The sequence below is a fragment of the Artemia franciscana genome, unplaced genomic scaffold (genome assembly GCF_032884065.1).
Source record: "Artemia franciscana unplaced genomic scaffold, ASM3288406v1 PGA_scaffold_37, whole genome shotgun sequence".
Lineage (NCBI taxonomy): Eukaryota > Metazoa > Arthropoda > Branchiopoda > Anostraca > Artemiidae > Artemia > Artemia franciscana.
The window spans coordinates 325,468-343,083 of NW_027062675.1; the positions used below are offsets into that span (position 1 = coordinate 325,468).

Here is a 17,616-nt window from a genome sequence, read left to right on the forward strand (position 1 = left end):
ATACCTAAATTAAAATTAGGGCAGACAGTGAAAATGCTAGATACTAAAGTTAAAGGGACGGCAAAAAATATAAGCATCTAAGCTCAAACGAGGAAAGCCTAAATGCTTAAATTCGCGATTTAATATTTGGTAAACAGTTTGAGATGGTCTGCTATTACGATGTCGGGACGAGCCAAAGCTTAACGCCATGGTGAGTTCCTATAGGATTCCCCACGGCCCTCTAACTCAATGATGGATTGCCTAGGTCTTTGACTTTAAATATTTTTCTTAAGCAAAATCCTTTAAGTAAAAATCTCGTAAACGTATTTATGTTATTAATTTTTAACTAAAAACTACATTTGTGATTTTTTGATTGATTATAAAGTTACATAAAAATCCTGTAAATCTCATTAAATTATCAATGCTAGCAAGACGTATATACGCCTTTTGCTGTCATTTTTGAGCTTGAAACAGCTTTTGCTGTAAATTAGTGTTTTTTTTTTACAATGGTCCGAAAAACGTAATCATATTGCTATATATTTGAAATATGAGTGATAGATCTTAACAAAATAGACACAAGAAAACTAAATCTTAAGACATTTAAATATGCGAAAAAGTTGAACATATAAAAAATGGCTTTCACTATAACTAAGATTATTAATAGCTAAAAGTCTATTGTGTTAAAAAAAAACTTTAATTGGAAAATCGTAAACAACTAAAGTCCAAAAATAAGTATTCCTTATATAGAAAGTTTTTCCCTAAATTTAAGAACATGTAGAATCTCGAAATTCAGAAAGTCTAAAATTGACTCTTGAATTCAATAAAATATATCGGTTAAAAGAAATCTGAGATTTTCAGCCCTAGAGAGGTTTAAAAAAGGAGTTGGGGGAAGGAATCAACTAATGCTAGATAAGCTAACAAGACTAGACTAACTGGAATAACTAGACTAACTGGAATAACTAGACTAGGACTAACTAGATGGACTAACAACGTGAAATGATGAAAGAGCAATACTTTTCTCATTGTTACGTTTCTGAGACTTTAAATTTGAATTTTTTCTAATTTACAATACCTTTTATTTTTCGAATTGGAAGAGCACAATACCTTCAAATATGAAAAATCTCATTTTTACATTTTTCTCAAAATTACAAATCTTTTAACTTGTTGTTGCAATTCAACAATGCCTTTTCTTGAACCAAAATTTTTTGATTTTTATAACTAAACCCTTCATATTCTGAGAGTCAGGGCTAGTTTTCAGAATTTCATTTTTCTTATACTTATTTTTTCAATTGGATATTGCAAACCCAGCATATTCCAAGAGTCATAACAAATTTCCCATTTTCAATCTTCTAGTATTTTTAATTTTTAGATTGTGAAAATTAAATCTATGGTATTTAAGGAATCTCCGCTATTTTTGCAAAATTTAGGAGTATGGTTCTCCAGTCCTAAAAATGAAACCTTCCCACAAGTAGGAGAGTTCCAAGCGAGAAATTATTGCAAAAAGGTGCTATTGGTATTTCGGGGTTGATCAAGTTAATCGTAATAGTAAACATGATTGCATGTGAGTGGTTGCAAGGCAGGAAGTGTGGTATGAAATACAACATACGCAAGATAAATGTGTTTTCACATTTCAAAAAACTTCTAATCTTGGAATTAAAGAAAAAATAAACACGAGTGCAAGGCTCTAAAATGCTTTCGAAATATTAAATGTGAATGCAAAAAAACTGCCAGGAATTGCTACCACCTTGACTACTTATATCAGTAGCCTATCTGTCATGTTTGTTTTCGCTGCATTGGGTTTCTTTTAATCTTTGACAGTAATTTCTGGTCGTCTTGAGTTTGAGCTGTTATAGGACATCATATCTGCTCGCCTTGAGTTTAAAAAATGCTCTTTACTTTTCTTTAAAAATGTCTTTCTCACATTTTTTTTTTAATTTACGAAAAAGAGAACATAACCTGTTTCGCTTACTATAAGCAAATTTTAATAATTTAGCCGAGTGATAAGTACACATATTTTGCTTATATTCCCTCCGACCTTAAGGCTATGGGCATTTGTTTCAAATGAAACCTTTAAAGTTAGCGCTGAATCAACTATCGAAGGAATTGAGATAACAAGAAAAATTAAATCACATATTTTGCGCAGTCGCAACACGGGACATATACCTTGAGCTTCTTCAAAACAAGTCTGGTCACATTTTTTTTTACTACTTTTTCTCCAAGGAAACATCCGTTTTACACGTAACTAGTCAAAAACCTTCTCATAGTTAACATTTTTAACACTAATTTCTTAACCATATTTACGCTACAGTGACTTCTAATTGACAATTAATTGAATTGATGGGAGCAGAACCTGTGTGGTGAAAATTACTTAATTATAGCAGCATCTTCGCAACTCGTCCACGTCAACATAATTAATGGGTACTATTTTTTTCGGAATCAGATTTTTTGTACCTTTTTTTTAAAGTGCATAACCACCCGTCTGTTGAAAAATACTTGATTATTGTACATACTTCGCTTTAACACTTTCCAAAAAAGCATCAAAGGAGTAAAACTTAAAGAGCGTAAAGAGCGATACGTTGCGGAGGGGAGAACCCGTTTCATATACGAAATAATTTCTTTCCGTTTTAAGTTTTAGTGTCGCTCCTTATTTGCAGTTTTTTAATTAATGCATGTTTTGATTTCGGTTCACCGCAAATGAATAATTAAAACGAAATTCGCATTTTTTTTTTGCTAAATGGCTTTCTCATAGATTTGATCGGACGATTCTGATAAAAAAAGCGTTGGGGGAGGAGGCCTAGCTGCCCTCCAATTTTGGTGTTTACTTAAAAATGCAATTAGATTTTTTAATTTTTTTTTACGGACGTTTTTGTTAGTAATAAACATACGTACTTTACGAATTAACTTACGTAACAAACTTCTATATTTGTGTATATTTATTACGTATATGAGGGGGTTTGTACCCTCGTCAATACTTCGCTCTTCAGACTAAAGCTTTAATTTTATCCCAAATCTTTAAGAATCACCCCTGAATCACAAAGGCCGTAGAATAAATATTTGAAATTACTAATAATACTTTAGCGTAAAGAGCAAGGTATTATGGAGGAGACGAACCCTTATAGACGTAATATTTTATGTTCGCTTTAATTTTTAATGCTACTCATTACTTCCAGGTGAAATATTTTTTTATTTATTTTCTCTTTTTTTAATATTGCTAGAAAATCCTGCGCCACCTTCATGGAAATTTTCTTCTCTCATGATAAATTCCCCCGTGGAAAGAACCTCCCACGTAACCTCCTCTACCCCCCACCTCAACGCAAAAAGTCCCCCTGAAAACGCCTGTACACTTTATATAACCATTACAAATGTAAACAATGGTCAAAGTTTGTAACTTGTAGCCCCTCCCCCGGGGACCATGAGGGATTAGGTCATCCCCAAAGATATAGTTACTAGGTTTTCGACTAAGTTGAACAGAATGGCTATCAAAATTTTTATTTGTTGACTTTGGGGAAAATGTGCGTGGAAGGGGGCCTAGGTGCCCTCCAATTTTTTGGTCACTTAAAAAGGGCACTAGAATTCATAATCTCCGTTAGAACGAGCCCCCTCGCGACATTCTAGGACAACTGGGTCGATACGATCATCCCTGAAAAAAAAAAAATAAACACGCATTTGTGTTTATTTTTTTTGTATAAAAAAAAAAAATAAACACGCAGAATTGTCTAGAGGATCTTCCGGGGGGGGGGACATTTTTCCGTGAAGGTGGAACCGAATATCTTAATATTATTTAAAAAGCCAGCAAAAACTATATTTTAACAACACGTTTTTTCTTCTGAAAGTAAGGAGAAACTCTGAACTATACTACGTATATGAAGGGGGTTAAACCCTTCTCAAAACCTCGCTCTTTACGCTAATGTCTGTTTTTCCCCCAATTCTTTAATGACGACTCCTGAAAAACAATAGTCATTTGATTACAACAAAAAGAAGATGTTTTAAAGTAATAAAAAACTTTAATGTGAAGAGTGAGGTGTTGAGCAGAGGGCAACGTTCTTCATACGCCGGAAAAGGCTGTAAGTTTTGAAATTTGCCCAAATTATTTGAACGTAGTTTTTGTTACTGAAATGTACTGCAGACCGAGAGGTCACCAATGGAAACATGACTGCCCCCCTGATTCTAGTCAGAAGTGAAGTGAAGGGCTTTGTCTACGACATTAAACGTTAACATGAAGTAATTAACATTCTTATCAAACAATTCTAAAAACACCTTATCAAACTGTACAGAAAGAAGTTTTTAACTGAAAGAAAGAAACGACATTAAAACTTCAAATAAACCGAAATTATACTGTATATAAAATGGACTAGCCCTTCTTTAACGCCTCGCCCTTTAAAGGGGTAGTCAATCTCTTATCACTTATGATTTTTTTAAAGGATACTAGGACTTCTATTTTTCAATCGAATGTACCACATCCAAAGTTCATTTAATATACGACACCCCTTTTAGAGAACCCTTTAGTGCTAATAATGGGCAACAACCAAAGCCTATAGTCCTTGCCCTGAGGACCGTAACGAGGGGAGTGGGTTGTCCTAGAATCAGTCTAAACTATGCTTATTAAAAATGGCACTCAAACTTCTGATTACCAATCCTACAAGCCCTCTCCAAAGTATATACGCCCACTCTTTCCATAAGAAATTATATGTCCCAGGGGCATAACTTATAACCCTTGCCCTGAGGCCTGTGTGTGTGTGTGTGTGGGTGGGGGCTTTTGCTGTCTTTCAAAAACATACTCGACCTTTACTCTATGCTAAAAAAAATACCAAGCTCAAAATTTTGATTCGATTTATTTGGGAAAATGACGACGGTGGGGGGGGGGCAGGCTGGCTGGTCCCAAATCACTTTCGACTATTAAAAAGGGTACTAGAACTTGCAGTTTCCAATACATCCCTTTCGAACTTTGTACCACAAACTTTTCCGCATGAGTTGACTTGGTCTTCAAAAAAATACATTGTGCTCACATTGCTCTTTACTTAGGCACTGCTATTGCGCTGCCTCTGGTCAAAACAAGAAGCTGTGTTGATGCTGGGAATCATCAGAGAAACAAGTTGCTTCATTTTCTTTAAACTAGTGAATTTTCTTATTTGCTTATTATATGGTCTGTTTAATATATGGTTCAGACGTGAAGTATTTGACGCACTTTCGTGCGACAGACGTCCTGCTTGTCGCACTTTTGAGATAGAAAAAATACTTTTGGCTCTCTTTATAGTACGTTGACATTCCGTCAGGTCTCAACCCTGCTCCATAGATAAAAATTGTAGCCTGTCAATGCTGCCGTACTTATGAATGTGGAGGCTGATTGTTATAAATTGTAGGTCTATTAGATAGCCTAATCAATGTGACGGAATATATGTGAACTTAGAGATAATAATTTAGACGTTATGTCAGCTGGTTTCTAGTGAATGGAATTGAAGAGTGAATAGTCTAATCATGCATCTGGATTCCCATTTTAAACAAAATAGCCTACTAGGCTAGTTGCCAATTAACAGAATATTAGGGTATAATTCTAGTTAATTGACTTCTTGCTATCTCGGAAAGGGTTTAGGTTAGGAAAATGAAACTTTCAGGGATTGGTCTACAGGCTAAAGTATGTCCCGGGGAGGTATTTTGAAGCAACTACCTCCACTCCTTCTCCCTTTAGAGGGCCCTGACTTTTGATGACCTTTAAAAATATAGGCTATGTGTTATAAAAGTGAAAACTTGCAAAATAGATTGTCTGCTTAATTAAAGTACAGCAAAATTGTTTTCAGCTTCATAACTTTGCTCAATTCTATTTTATAAGGTTTTAAAAATATGCAATTACATTTTCTAAATTTTGAAAAAAAACATTGATATGGCTCAAAATTCTACTCAAATAACAGTAATTGCATTTTCAGAACTAAAATCATAGAAAAAGTAACTAGTAACTGAAAATTAAGGTAAAATGTTGTTTTGTCAAAATTTCAATATGTAGGCCTATAGACCTGTCATGTAGACAAATTTCATGGCCCTCTAGAGAGAGAAGGAGTGGAGGTGGGTACTTTAAAATACCCTCTCGGAACATATTTTAGCCTGTAGACCCATCCCTCAAAGTTTCATTTTCCTAACCTAAACCTTTTCCAAGATAGCAAGAAATCAATTAACTGGAATTTTACTGAATATTAGTCTACCATTAAATTCCAACTTCAAAAATGGTCACTGTCATTGCCAGTATATCCCAGGCTCTACCCCTAACAGGATAATACAGGCATTGCCTTCAGGGCTATTCTTAGGGTTGGGGTGCCCATGAAAAATTAATTACTGCACCCCCTACCAACTCAAATATAAGCTAAAAGAGCTAAATCAAAGTAACAAAATTGATCCAAGGGGATAAATCCCTTGCCATGGTATCCCTCTTTGCCACCTGCAGTACCCAGGGCAGCTGACTTGGTTGCCCCCCTCTCTAGGAATGACTCTGCTTGCCTTGGTCTTTATAAAAATATTTTTTCTCTTAATTTGTATTGTGTTCTGAGTAAATAATTTGATTAACAGAATATTCAGATAGCCAAGAAATAAACTTACCTCAAGAATCAAAATTCATCATCCTTAATCCAAATATGACCTAGAGGGCAGGTTAAGTTCTAGGAGTGTCATAAATTCCCAATTCAGCATTCTTCCCAAATAGGCCTATAGGCTAACAGTAATTTATTGTCATTCAGTTGTTTATAATATGGTTTCTCATTTAATGAGTCTAGACCATTTATAATGAGGAGAAACAATTTAGGTAGCCTAATTATACAAGAGACTTGCTCTTCAAAAGGCTCTTTCCAAATGAAATGTTCAATACTCTGAAAATATACCCCCTCTCCCCCTTAATGGACCCTTATATAGACTTAATAACTTTTTGTAGTGTGACATACTACCATTCTATGTAGTGTGACATAGTTGTTGTAAATAGTATTATGGTAATTTTTCTTAATAATTTTATTTTTGAATATTTGAATTGTGTAGGTCAATACCTTCTCATTTCTCATTTCATCAGATTTATTTCCAGCAGCTCTGCTACCTAGCAATTTTAGTTCTGCTACCTGGCTAGCTTGATTGAATATATTTAATGTATAGAATTATATAATTTGGGCTGTGTGTTTGCACATTAGGGGGTAAATCATATTAGACACAGCTTCAAAGTGTGTTATCTATAGTTTTTCTGCATTTAGAAAGTTAGAATTATTTTTTGTTTTTAGTATGTCATAAATTCCCAATTCAGCATTCTTTCCAAATAGGCCTATAGGCTAACAGTAACTTATTGTCATTCAGTCTTATAGCTTATCATTTATTCAGTCATACAATGAGGAGAAACGATTTATGTAGCCTAATTGTACAAGAGACTTGCTCTTCAAAAGGCTCTTTCCAAGTAAAATGTTCAATACTCTGAAAATATACCCCCTCTCCCCCTTAATGAACCCTTATATAGACTTAATAAATAAAATCTTGGTATTAATGCACAATTGTGGCTCTTGAGAAGGAAACATGTTAAGAAAACAGTTCTTACTTATGATATGCAGAAAAGGTTTAACCAAGATATTTTGAAACTGCTCCACTATGCCTTACCCCCTCCCATAATATTCATTAAATAGTTCTAATTATATATTTCTCATGTATTTTTTCATTTCTCTGATTTTGTCAAATTTGACTCAATTTATGGGTATTGAGTTGAAACATGAATTTATTTAATATATAGAATTATAGAATTTGGGCTGTATGTTTGCACATTAGGGGGTAAATCATATTAGACACAGCTTCAAAATGTGTTATCTGTAGTTCTTCTGCATTTTAGAAAGCTAGAATTATTTTTTATTTTTAGTATGTTTCCTTCTCAAGAGACAATTTTGTATTAATACCAAAATTTTCATTTCTTCATGCTTCATATTATCAATATATATTACCAATTAACTGTGTTCTTAACCTGTCAAAAGCATTAGGTTTTGGCCTTCTTGATTGCAAAATAATTAGGATCAGATTGGTAAATATGTTGTTTAAAAATGAATTGAAATATGGATATCAATGAAGGGAAACATAAAAATCTGTGTAAGATTCTTGTTTATGAGCTTTCTGCTATTTCGAAAAGTAGTTAAGCTTAATAGATGAAACTTTCTGGACTGCATGAATGAACACCTGGGAAGAAGCACCCTACTCTACTTTTTCTCCCTCCAAATGAACCTTTTGTAATCTTGGTGTTATAAGAGTGAAACCTTGCAAAATTGTGTTCAAAAGAGGTACAAAAAAAGTGTTTTAAGGCTCATACCTCTGCTCAAATCCCAATTTATAGTTGCAGATATGTAAATTTATTTCTTAAGTTTAGAAAAAAATCATTAGTTGGGTTAAAATTCCACTTAAATAACATTTGTTGCATTTTTCAGATAATAAAGCAAATAAAAAAGAGATTGATAACTCAAAAATGTGATAAATGTTTTATGTCAGAGCTTAGAAATAAGAAAAGAGCAAACATAGCAGCTTAACAATACCAACCCAGAATATATTTTAAGCCATGGATTCATTCCTGAAATTTCACTCACCTAGCTAAACTCTTTCAAGTGGACTAGATGCCCTAGACTGGGGTTTTACCAAAATCTGATTAATAGAACCATGCTGCATATTACAAAGTTAGGATATCATTGTTTTGATGTTTTGTTTAGTTTCCTTAATAGTTTAGTACTATATCTGGGACCTTTAAAAAAGAGGGAAGGGTTTGCATGTTATCATTGTGAATATTATATTCACAAAGATATTAGGGAATGAAATAATAAAAGGTAAAGGTAACACTACACAATTTGAGATATCTGCAGAATTTGGTCATTAGGATATAGCTTTTAGTTTATTTTAAAGAGAAACTGTCTTTTCTCATGGTAAAAATGTAGTTTAAGTGCTTTTAAATGGCTCTATAAACTCTTCTGCTGCATGAATGTGCTGCCTGTGAATTGGTATAGCCAAGGTTAGCTGTTTTCAAGTTATTACCCTTACTCAATTGCTTTTTCTATGGCTTAAAACATTTTGGTAGACGAAAACCTTTGTTGACCTTAAAAATAGTCTGTTTTGCTGACTCAAAGTATGCTTCTCTTTGTCTAAATGATTTCTTTAATTCTTGTTTAAAATTTAAAATTATTTTCTATACATGTCACATGTTGGTAGAAAGTGGAAGCATTGGGTTAGTACATCCTTTTAGCCCCTAATTAAGTTTGTAGAGTCATTTCTGAAGGCTTTATTCACTCAACAGAAAATCTCCCAAGTACATACAGAATTAAAACCCTTAAAAGACAGAATGAGGATATTTGTTTATTTGAAAATAGCTTCTAAAACATAATTTAGAGTTTAGATCTATGCCTAAAAGATGTATTTATGTAGTACAGCAATTATTAGAGTTAGAAAACAACTTTAAAATACAATTTTCCCACAAGTTTGACAGCAAAGTGTATGTAAAGAGCAGGTATTTTACAGTAGCATAATCCTCTTTGTTTACTAAATATCATAATTCTGAAAAATTAGTATCTCTCCATTCTCAATTTTTTTTTTTTACCAACTTTGGTATTCGGCTAGAAGTTGCATTTGTACATAATTTGCACCTTAAAATATGAATGAAAATATAACCAATATCGAAAGGCACAAAAAATAACAGCACAAAGCATACTTGCTTTTATAAAAATTTGTTCTAACAAAAGTAAAATTATGTTTACCTACTCGTTTGTAGATCATTCTACCAACTTTCTGGTAGATCATTCTCTGAGAATATTCTCATTTCATCTACATCATTTCTTCATCAATCATCTACCAACTTTCTGGTAGATCATTCTCTGAGAATATTCTCATTTTTGGTCTTAATTTCAACTGAACATTTTAATAGGGTTGCCATTTCATTTAAACTTGCATTTCCAAATTGCAATAAATTTAAGCTCAGTCAAAGTACACTGGAAATGCACCTAATTACATTTATCAAATAGTTCAGTACCCTTCAATGACCAAGAATTAACCAAGAAGTTGATCAATTAACCATGATTAATTAACCAAGAAGAGCAAATGGTGGCTTCAACACTAAAATATTTTTGGGGAAAGGAATCTTCAAGCTTTCAAAATTTGCCACCAAAGAATTTTCAGATTTAGTGTTTAATGGTGTATTGTCCTTTATAATTGTACTTTAGAGAATAGTTTCGCAAAGTCAAGTTTTCTGTTTGTTTGTTAAAGTTTGTTTTCTGTTAAGAGTGCCTGGCTTCTCTATTTATGTGAAAAATATTTTGGATCAAGTAACAAAACAAGTATAACTAAATCCTTACAAAACAAGTAACCCTAATTTCTTTGTAACATATATAGCAATAAAAGAAAGATGATCAATAGATTTACCAGGATTCATAGGAACTAGTTTTAATTTAGAATAGTAAGACCAAATCAGTTTTTACAAGTATACTGAGTTAAAAGAAACCTAAAAGTTTATAAACTCAAATTTACTAGATGCTATTTGATTGAAACTGCTGAAGCATCATTCAATTAATTATTAAATGACCTTCTGTACTATTAATAAAATACTGAAAAGGTATAATAAGCTGATCTGTTGATGGTGCTATTAGAAAACAGTAATTGCCAATTACGTAATTATCCAAAGATACTGCAGCTAAAATATAAACACTTGGTAAGCCATCTAAATTTGTTGAAATGCAAGCAATTCTAATGAAAATCATACCATAAAATTCAGTGTAGGGCAAAAGGACTATATCGTAGTCCATATTCTGCTTTAGAGGTTTTGGAACTGGTCAATCAGAGAATCCATCTGTAGGAGTTTCAAGCCTCTATCTTTAAAAATTGGAGCTTTGTATTTTTTTTTGCTTGAAGAAAGACCATAGATGTTATCTAATTTTTTTTTTTTACCATGGGTGATCATATCAAACCAACAGTCCTAGAAGAGTGGGAGTGGCTCACTTGAATGAAAATTGAACGTTCTAGTGCCCTTTTTAAGTGACAAAAAGACTGGAGGGTAACTAACCCTCATTTTCCCAAATGATATCTGATACAAAAGTTTAGAGATTGCCATTTGAATCAGCATATTTGAATGTCCAATAATTATATCTCTGGGAATAAAATGACCCCTCACAAGCCCTGGAAAAGGGCTATTTTGCCCAGTGTTTACATATAATATTTGCTGTCAGGAAATATACAGATATTTTCTTAGGGGTATTTTCTGTGGGGGGCTTTCCATCAGGCAATTTTTCCATGGGGCAGAGTTCCCAGGGAAATTTTGATGTGAAAGCTTTACCGGGGGGGGGGGTCAGGTTTTTGTGGCATGATTCGAAAACTGATTAGAAAAAAATCAACTGAAAGTAAGGAGCAACATTAAATCTTAAAATAAACAAAAATCATTCAACATATGAGGATGGCTGTCTCTTCCTTGGCCTTTGCTATTTATGCTAAAGCTTGAATTTTTGTCATAATCCTTAAAATTAACTGCTCAAACGCAAGGATCAATGAATTTAAGTGAAAATTATTTTTAAAGAACTTGAAGATTTTAGTATAATGAGCAGGGGTCAAGGAAGCCCTCTCATATACAGAATAATTTCTGTTTTTTTTAATTTCAATGTTGTTCCTTACTTACAGTCGAAAAAAATCTCTTGTTATGTAAGTATCTATCTTAACCCTGTTTGAGGATGTTTGCTTTTTGTTTGGCTTGAGTTGGATTTTCAAAAAGTACAAACTTTGACATTTTTTCATCCAAAGATATGAATCTAAGCACCATAATGTTTCTGAAAGAGGACAGTAGACTAGCTCACATAACATAGGACATGAGACAGAATTTAATGCAGATATTTCTTAAGCTTCTTTCCTTTTTCTGTTAGGCCCTAGAAGAAAAGAGTAATAGGGATTATTTGTCCTCCAAATTATTCTACTGTTTTAGGATACACTAATAAGAGGTCCATAATAATTTCCTTAGGCCTAATATTTACAGAAGAACTTCTATTCTGTGAGATATACATTTGCTCAATCTGTCATTTATAATGGAAAAAGGACATGATAGAGGAAAATCAAATGGGGATCTTGAATTAAAAATAATGAAACATTGCCAGATAAAGGCAGAAGAACAGTCCAGCCCAGTGTCTTGTCAGAGTTTCTGTGGAAAGCTTTCTATTAAATCGTGTGAATGTGGCACTGCAGATAGTGCATGTTGTGTTGAGGAGTTAGAGAAAAGGTAATTCTATTATCACTTAAACTGTGTTGATTTATTATCTTCTGGCCTGAATTGTCTATATGGTTCAGAGTTGTTGGTATCTAAAGTTTTTTAACCGCTAGCCAAGTTAGATAAAAACATAATATATCAGAATCTGATTGATGGAGAGTAAGTGAACTACTGACCCGTTTGTATTCCATTCCTCTGGTGTATATTGAACAGATAAAGATTTGTATTTGGGGGGATATTTGGCCCCCCTCCCCAATGTTAAACATGAGTTCTCAACATGAAAATGGGAGACTTTAAGAACGAGGCTCTTCCAATGATGACTCCTTGTTCATTTTCATGTAATGACAAATACGTAAAGAGATGAATCTCCCCCCTAATGTGTGTTTTTTCTGAGGTACTGAACTATGAATGCTATTTTAAGTCAACTCTAATTTTATACTTGTTCAAAAGTTCAACTGTTCAAAGATTGGCATAAATTAATCCAATCAAATATAGATCTTATTTGTAAATTTTCTCTGCATTTTAGTCCATGGAACCAGACCATTTGACATCTAAGAGGCTGATATATCTGTTATCACTGCACTATGCCTTACCCCCTCCCCTAATATGCATTAAATAGTTCCAATTATATATTTCTCGTGTGTTTTTTCACTTCTCTGATTTTGTCAACACTGACTCAATTTATGGGTATTGAGTTGAAACCAGAATATATTTAATGTATCAGCCTGAGAGGCTTTTTTTGTAGACCTATAGATTGAAGGACATAGACATGGAAAAATAAGCCTATGCAGTTTTTTAGATACCCCTGCTCTGGATCCCTTGCCCAGTTAGTATCATATAGTAAACAAAACACTTGTAACTTTTTTTTTTATGGCATGTTGGTGGTTTTGGTATTAACGCAATATCACTCTAGTAACAAATGTCCATTATTTTTAACTGAATATTTGAGCATGGAGAAATTTTATAATACTTTAGCATGGCAATTATCAGATGTCATCAATGTTAATTCTTGCAAAAATATTGACAAATCAAAGCTTTCACATTTCAATAATCTATATAAATTTCACGTTTTCACACTGTTAAGAATTGTAATTTTTTGTAGATTTGGACAACACAATACACAACACAAATTTGAAAAATTAATTATTTATTTAGGATCAATTATTTAGTTAAAATTAATTAGTTATTTAATTATTTGAAACAACATAAATCAAAAAAATCTTAACAGTTCTCATTTTTATGTCACTTGGTATTAACCAAGTGACATATAGCAATCGCAAATTCTGTCAGTCTATCTGTCTGTCTGTCGGTCCCGGTTTTGCTACGTTAGGCACTTCAAGGTAAGCTAGGACGATGAAATTTGGCAGGCTTATCAGGGACCGGACCAGATTAAATTAGAAATAGTCATTTTCCCGATTTGACCATCTGGGGGGAGTGGGGGGCCGGTTAATTTGGAAAAATAGAAAAAATGAAGTATTTTTGACTTACGAACGGTTGATCAGAGCTTAATGAAATTTGATGTTTGGAAGGATATCGTGTCTCAGAGCTGTTATTTTAAATCCCGACTGGATCTGTTGACATTGGGGGGGGGGAGTTGGGATGGAAAACACTTAGAGTGGAGGGATCGGGATGAAACTTGGTGGGAAAAATAAGCAGAAGTCTTAGATACGCGATTGACATAATTGGAACGGATCCACTCTATTGGGGGGGGGGTGTTAATTCTGAAAGATTAGAAAAAATGACGTATTTTTAACTTACGAAGGAGTGATCGGATCTTCATGAAACTTCATATTTAGAAGGACCTCGTAATTCAGATCTCTTTTTTTAAATCTCAACCGGATCCACCGTCATTGGGGGGGGGGGACCGGAAATCTTAGAAAATACTTAAAGCGGAGAGACCAGGATGAAACTGGATAGGAAGACTAAAAACCTGTCTAAGATACGTCACTGACATAACCGGATCGGATCTGCTCTCTTTGGTGGAGTTGGGGGGGGGGTTAATTCGGGGGGGGGGGTTATATTTAGAAGGATCTTGTGCTTTTAAGCTTTAATTTCAAATTCCGACCAGATCCTGTGACATTGGGGGGAGTTGAAGGGGAAACCGGAATTCTTGGAAAGCATGAAAATTGGGGTATTTTTATATTACGAATAGATGACCGGATCTTAATGAAACTTGATATATATAGAAGGATCTTATGTCTGAGATGCTCCGGTTTCGACTGGAATTGAATCCAGGGAGCTGGAGGAGGGAAACAGAAATCTTGGAAAACGCTGAGAGTGGAGAGATCCGGATGAAACTTAATGGGAAGAATAAGCACAAGTTCTAGATACGTGATTGACATAATCGGAACGGATGCGTTCTCTTTGGAGGAGCTGGGGGGGGGTGTTAATTTGGGAAAGTTAGAAAAATTGAGATATTCTTAACTTTAGAACGGGTGACCGGATCTTAATGAAATTTGATATTTAGAAGGAATTCATGTCTCAGAGCTCTTATTTCAAATCCCGACCAGATCTGTTGACATTGGGGGGAGTTGGAGGGGGAAATCTTGGAAAACGCTTGGAGTGGAGGAATCAGGATGAAGCTTGGTGGATAGAATAAGCAAATGTCCTTGATACGTGATTCACGTGACCGTACTGGATTCGCTCGCTTTGGGGGAGTTGGGGGGAGGGATTCAGTGATTTGGCGAGTTTGGTGCTTCTGGGCGTGCTAGGACGATGCAAATTGGTAGGCGTGTCAGGGAGCTGCACAAATTGACTTGATAAAGTTGTTTTCCCAGATTCGACCATCTGGTGGGGCTAGAGGGGGAGGAAAAACTAGAAAAAATGAGATATTTTTAACTTACGAGTGGGTGATCGGATCTTAATGAATTTTTATATTTAGAAGGACATGGTGACCCAAAGCTCTTATTTTAAATCCTGACCGGCATTACGCCTCTGATTTTCCTTTTAAATCAATCTATTGATTCTTAGAATTTTGTTAGAGCTCATACCATATGAGCTCTTTGCTCTTAGCTCTTCTTGCCTCGTCACAAGTGCCATAAGAGCTCTTAGCTGTTGTTTTAACACACCTATCACTTTTAATTCTTTATCTTTTGAAAACACAAATTACTTCATTCTTTTTGGAAGCTCTGCTTTTTTTTAAAAACCACCACTAATTTTTAAATTTTGCTTGATAATTAAACTGGTCAAAGCCTTTAAATTTCAAGAATCTTAAGTTTTTCTGCATTTTCTGCTTCTAAGACATTTAATTTGAATTTTGTGATGTTACAACACAATCAGACTTCCAATTCCACATTTCTTAGAGCTGATTGTCATAATTTGGTATCTCAGAGCCTTTGAATTTCAAGAACCCCAACAGATCTTATGTTTTCACATAATGTATTAAGCTGAAATGTGACAGTGTCAAGAAAAACATATTGACAGTGATGATATAGACTACACTTATTTTGCGAAAATTAGGTGTGGGAATTAGTTTTCTTGGGGAGAGACTACCATAATAATCCAAAAGCTATGCTGAAGAGAAACAATTAACATGAACGTTTACAGATGGGTCAGTTCGTAGTTCGTTTCCTTTGCAGAAGTTGAATGAAGAATTAAATACAGTTTTCATTTGTCACGCAGCTTTTAAAAAACGAAATCGTAAATAAGGGAAAAAGAGGGTGGTTACGAAGAATTGTATTTTTTTTTCCTGATCAGTAGCGTCTAACGCCGTCACAATGTCACTCGATAAAAAAGTCGGTAGCATCGTGAAGAGAAGCACCAGGATTTTTCCGACGTCGCTAAAATTCTTTGTTCGGTTAAATAAAGACCACGAAAAAATAGTGCAACCATTTTTCATTTGGCTAGAAAAAAGAGCATTAAAACATCGACATAATATGTACCAAAATCCAAATCTCGTTCGGTAAATTCAGCAGTTTTACTGACTCGTGCAGTGATTTCATGGGTTGTATTCGAAACGGACTTTATGATAAATGATAATATTGAGAAAAACAGTCGGTAAAATCTCTTGCTCCTCCCAAATATTTTGGCTCGTAACGACCATAGTAGCGTTTAGTCAAATAGAGATTGGAGCAAATTGAAAAAAAGTGTTTACATAAAAATCATTGGGATAATTCCTAAGAATTTGACAGTGACAAGAAAATTTGTGCTTTATTGCGCACAATAAATTTTAAGAAATTTGTCCCACAAGAGAAGTTTTTAAACAAAAGCGAAGAGCTAAAATAAACTAAATGCCAGAATAAATAGTCAAGCAATAATCCAAGCTCAAAACGAACGCAAGTCATTATTCGCACATAAGTAAAACCAGGAACAAACAAAAATCAGAGGCAATGCTTTAGTGTTGCCTATAGTAAAGGACTAAAGGAATTCAATGTAATGTTCGTTTATTGATTTTTTTCCCATAGCCACTTCATATGAAAAATAAGAGTTAAATGTTACCGGAGGACAACTTGTCCCCTTTCCAAGGCTCTTTTACGCCCCAAAGATATCAGATGAAATTTGTAAATAATTGTTTGGTTCAAAACAGCATAAAGGTTGAACAACTACATCTTTATACAACTATATTAACTATACAGCTATGGTGTAACTCAACACAGACCCTGGGGCGAAGGCTATATGCTATGGAAGTTATCCAATGTTTTCATGTAAGCTTTGTGATTGGGTAAAGGGTGCATGTTTGATCCTGGCTCTCCAAAATGGTTTAGGGTATTAAGGCGAATTTTTGACAAAAATTTGAGGGGATCGTTGAACAAAATCAGTATGTACTATTTACTTGTTTGTCAAAAAGGCGTATCAGCGATTTCTAAGGAATGGCAAAGAGTATTAAGATGAAGCGTTTAAGATATTTTGAGGAGGATATTGAACAGCAATCGGAGGGTAGCCCACCCCCTTCGTCATTTTTAGGTTCCCTCTCACACACCGATCTTAGGTTTAAAATATCCATTTTATTCAAAATACTTCAAAGGTCCAAAATTTATGCCTTTGAGGATACCATGCCCCTCTCCTAGAGCCCTTGGGTGTGTCCGAACAGGGTCAGGGTATGAGCATGGTACTTCAGTCAATGTTCATGGTATTTTCAACTGAGAAAAAAGACACAAAGGTGCACCCAGCTGTCAAAAAAGCGTTTCTGCAATACCTTCAGAACAGCTAAGGGCGAATTTATTTGACATTATTTCTACTAATCTTTGGTGTAATCTAACTCTTTACTTATCGAGGAATAATTTAATTTATGCCAAAAGTTTTTTATTGAATTGTTTTTTTCATTGGTTAAGAAAATAATATTTAAATTTTTTTCCATTTTTCTCTGTAAAGATCCAGAAGTTGGCTTACTGTTTATATGTTGGACAACATTTTTCTGCAGTTTTTAATGAATTACGCCCTTTTGAAAATCTGTATACACATAATAGGCTATATTTTGACCT

At 34.2% G+C, this 17,616-nt stretch overlaps 1 protein-coding gene across 1 annotated transcript in view; it reads left to right on the top strand.

The window, feature by feature from the left end:
• Window positions 1-5,272: 5,272 nt before the first annotated feature.
• LOC136041771 (NAD kinase-like) overlaps window positions 5,273-17,616 on the top strand; it is a gene marked incomplete in the record, with an annotated part of 135,393 nt that continues 123,049 nt past the window's right edge. Inside the window, 2 exon segments of the mRNA XM_065726540.1 lie at window positions 5,273-5,335; window positions 11,969-12,208. Of these exon segments, the coding sequence (XP_065582612.1) occupies window positions 12,018-12,208 (191 nt within the window).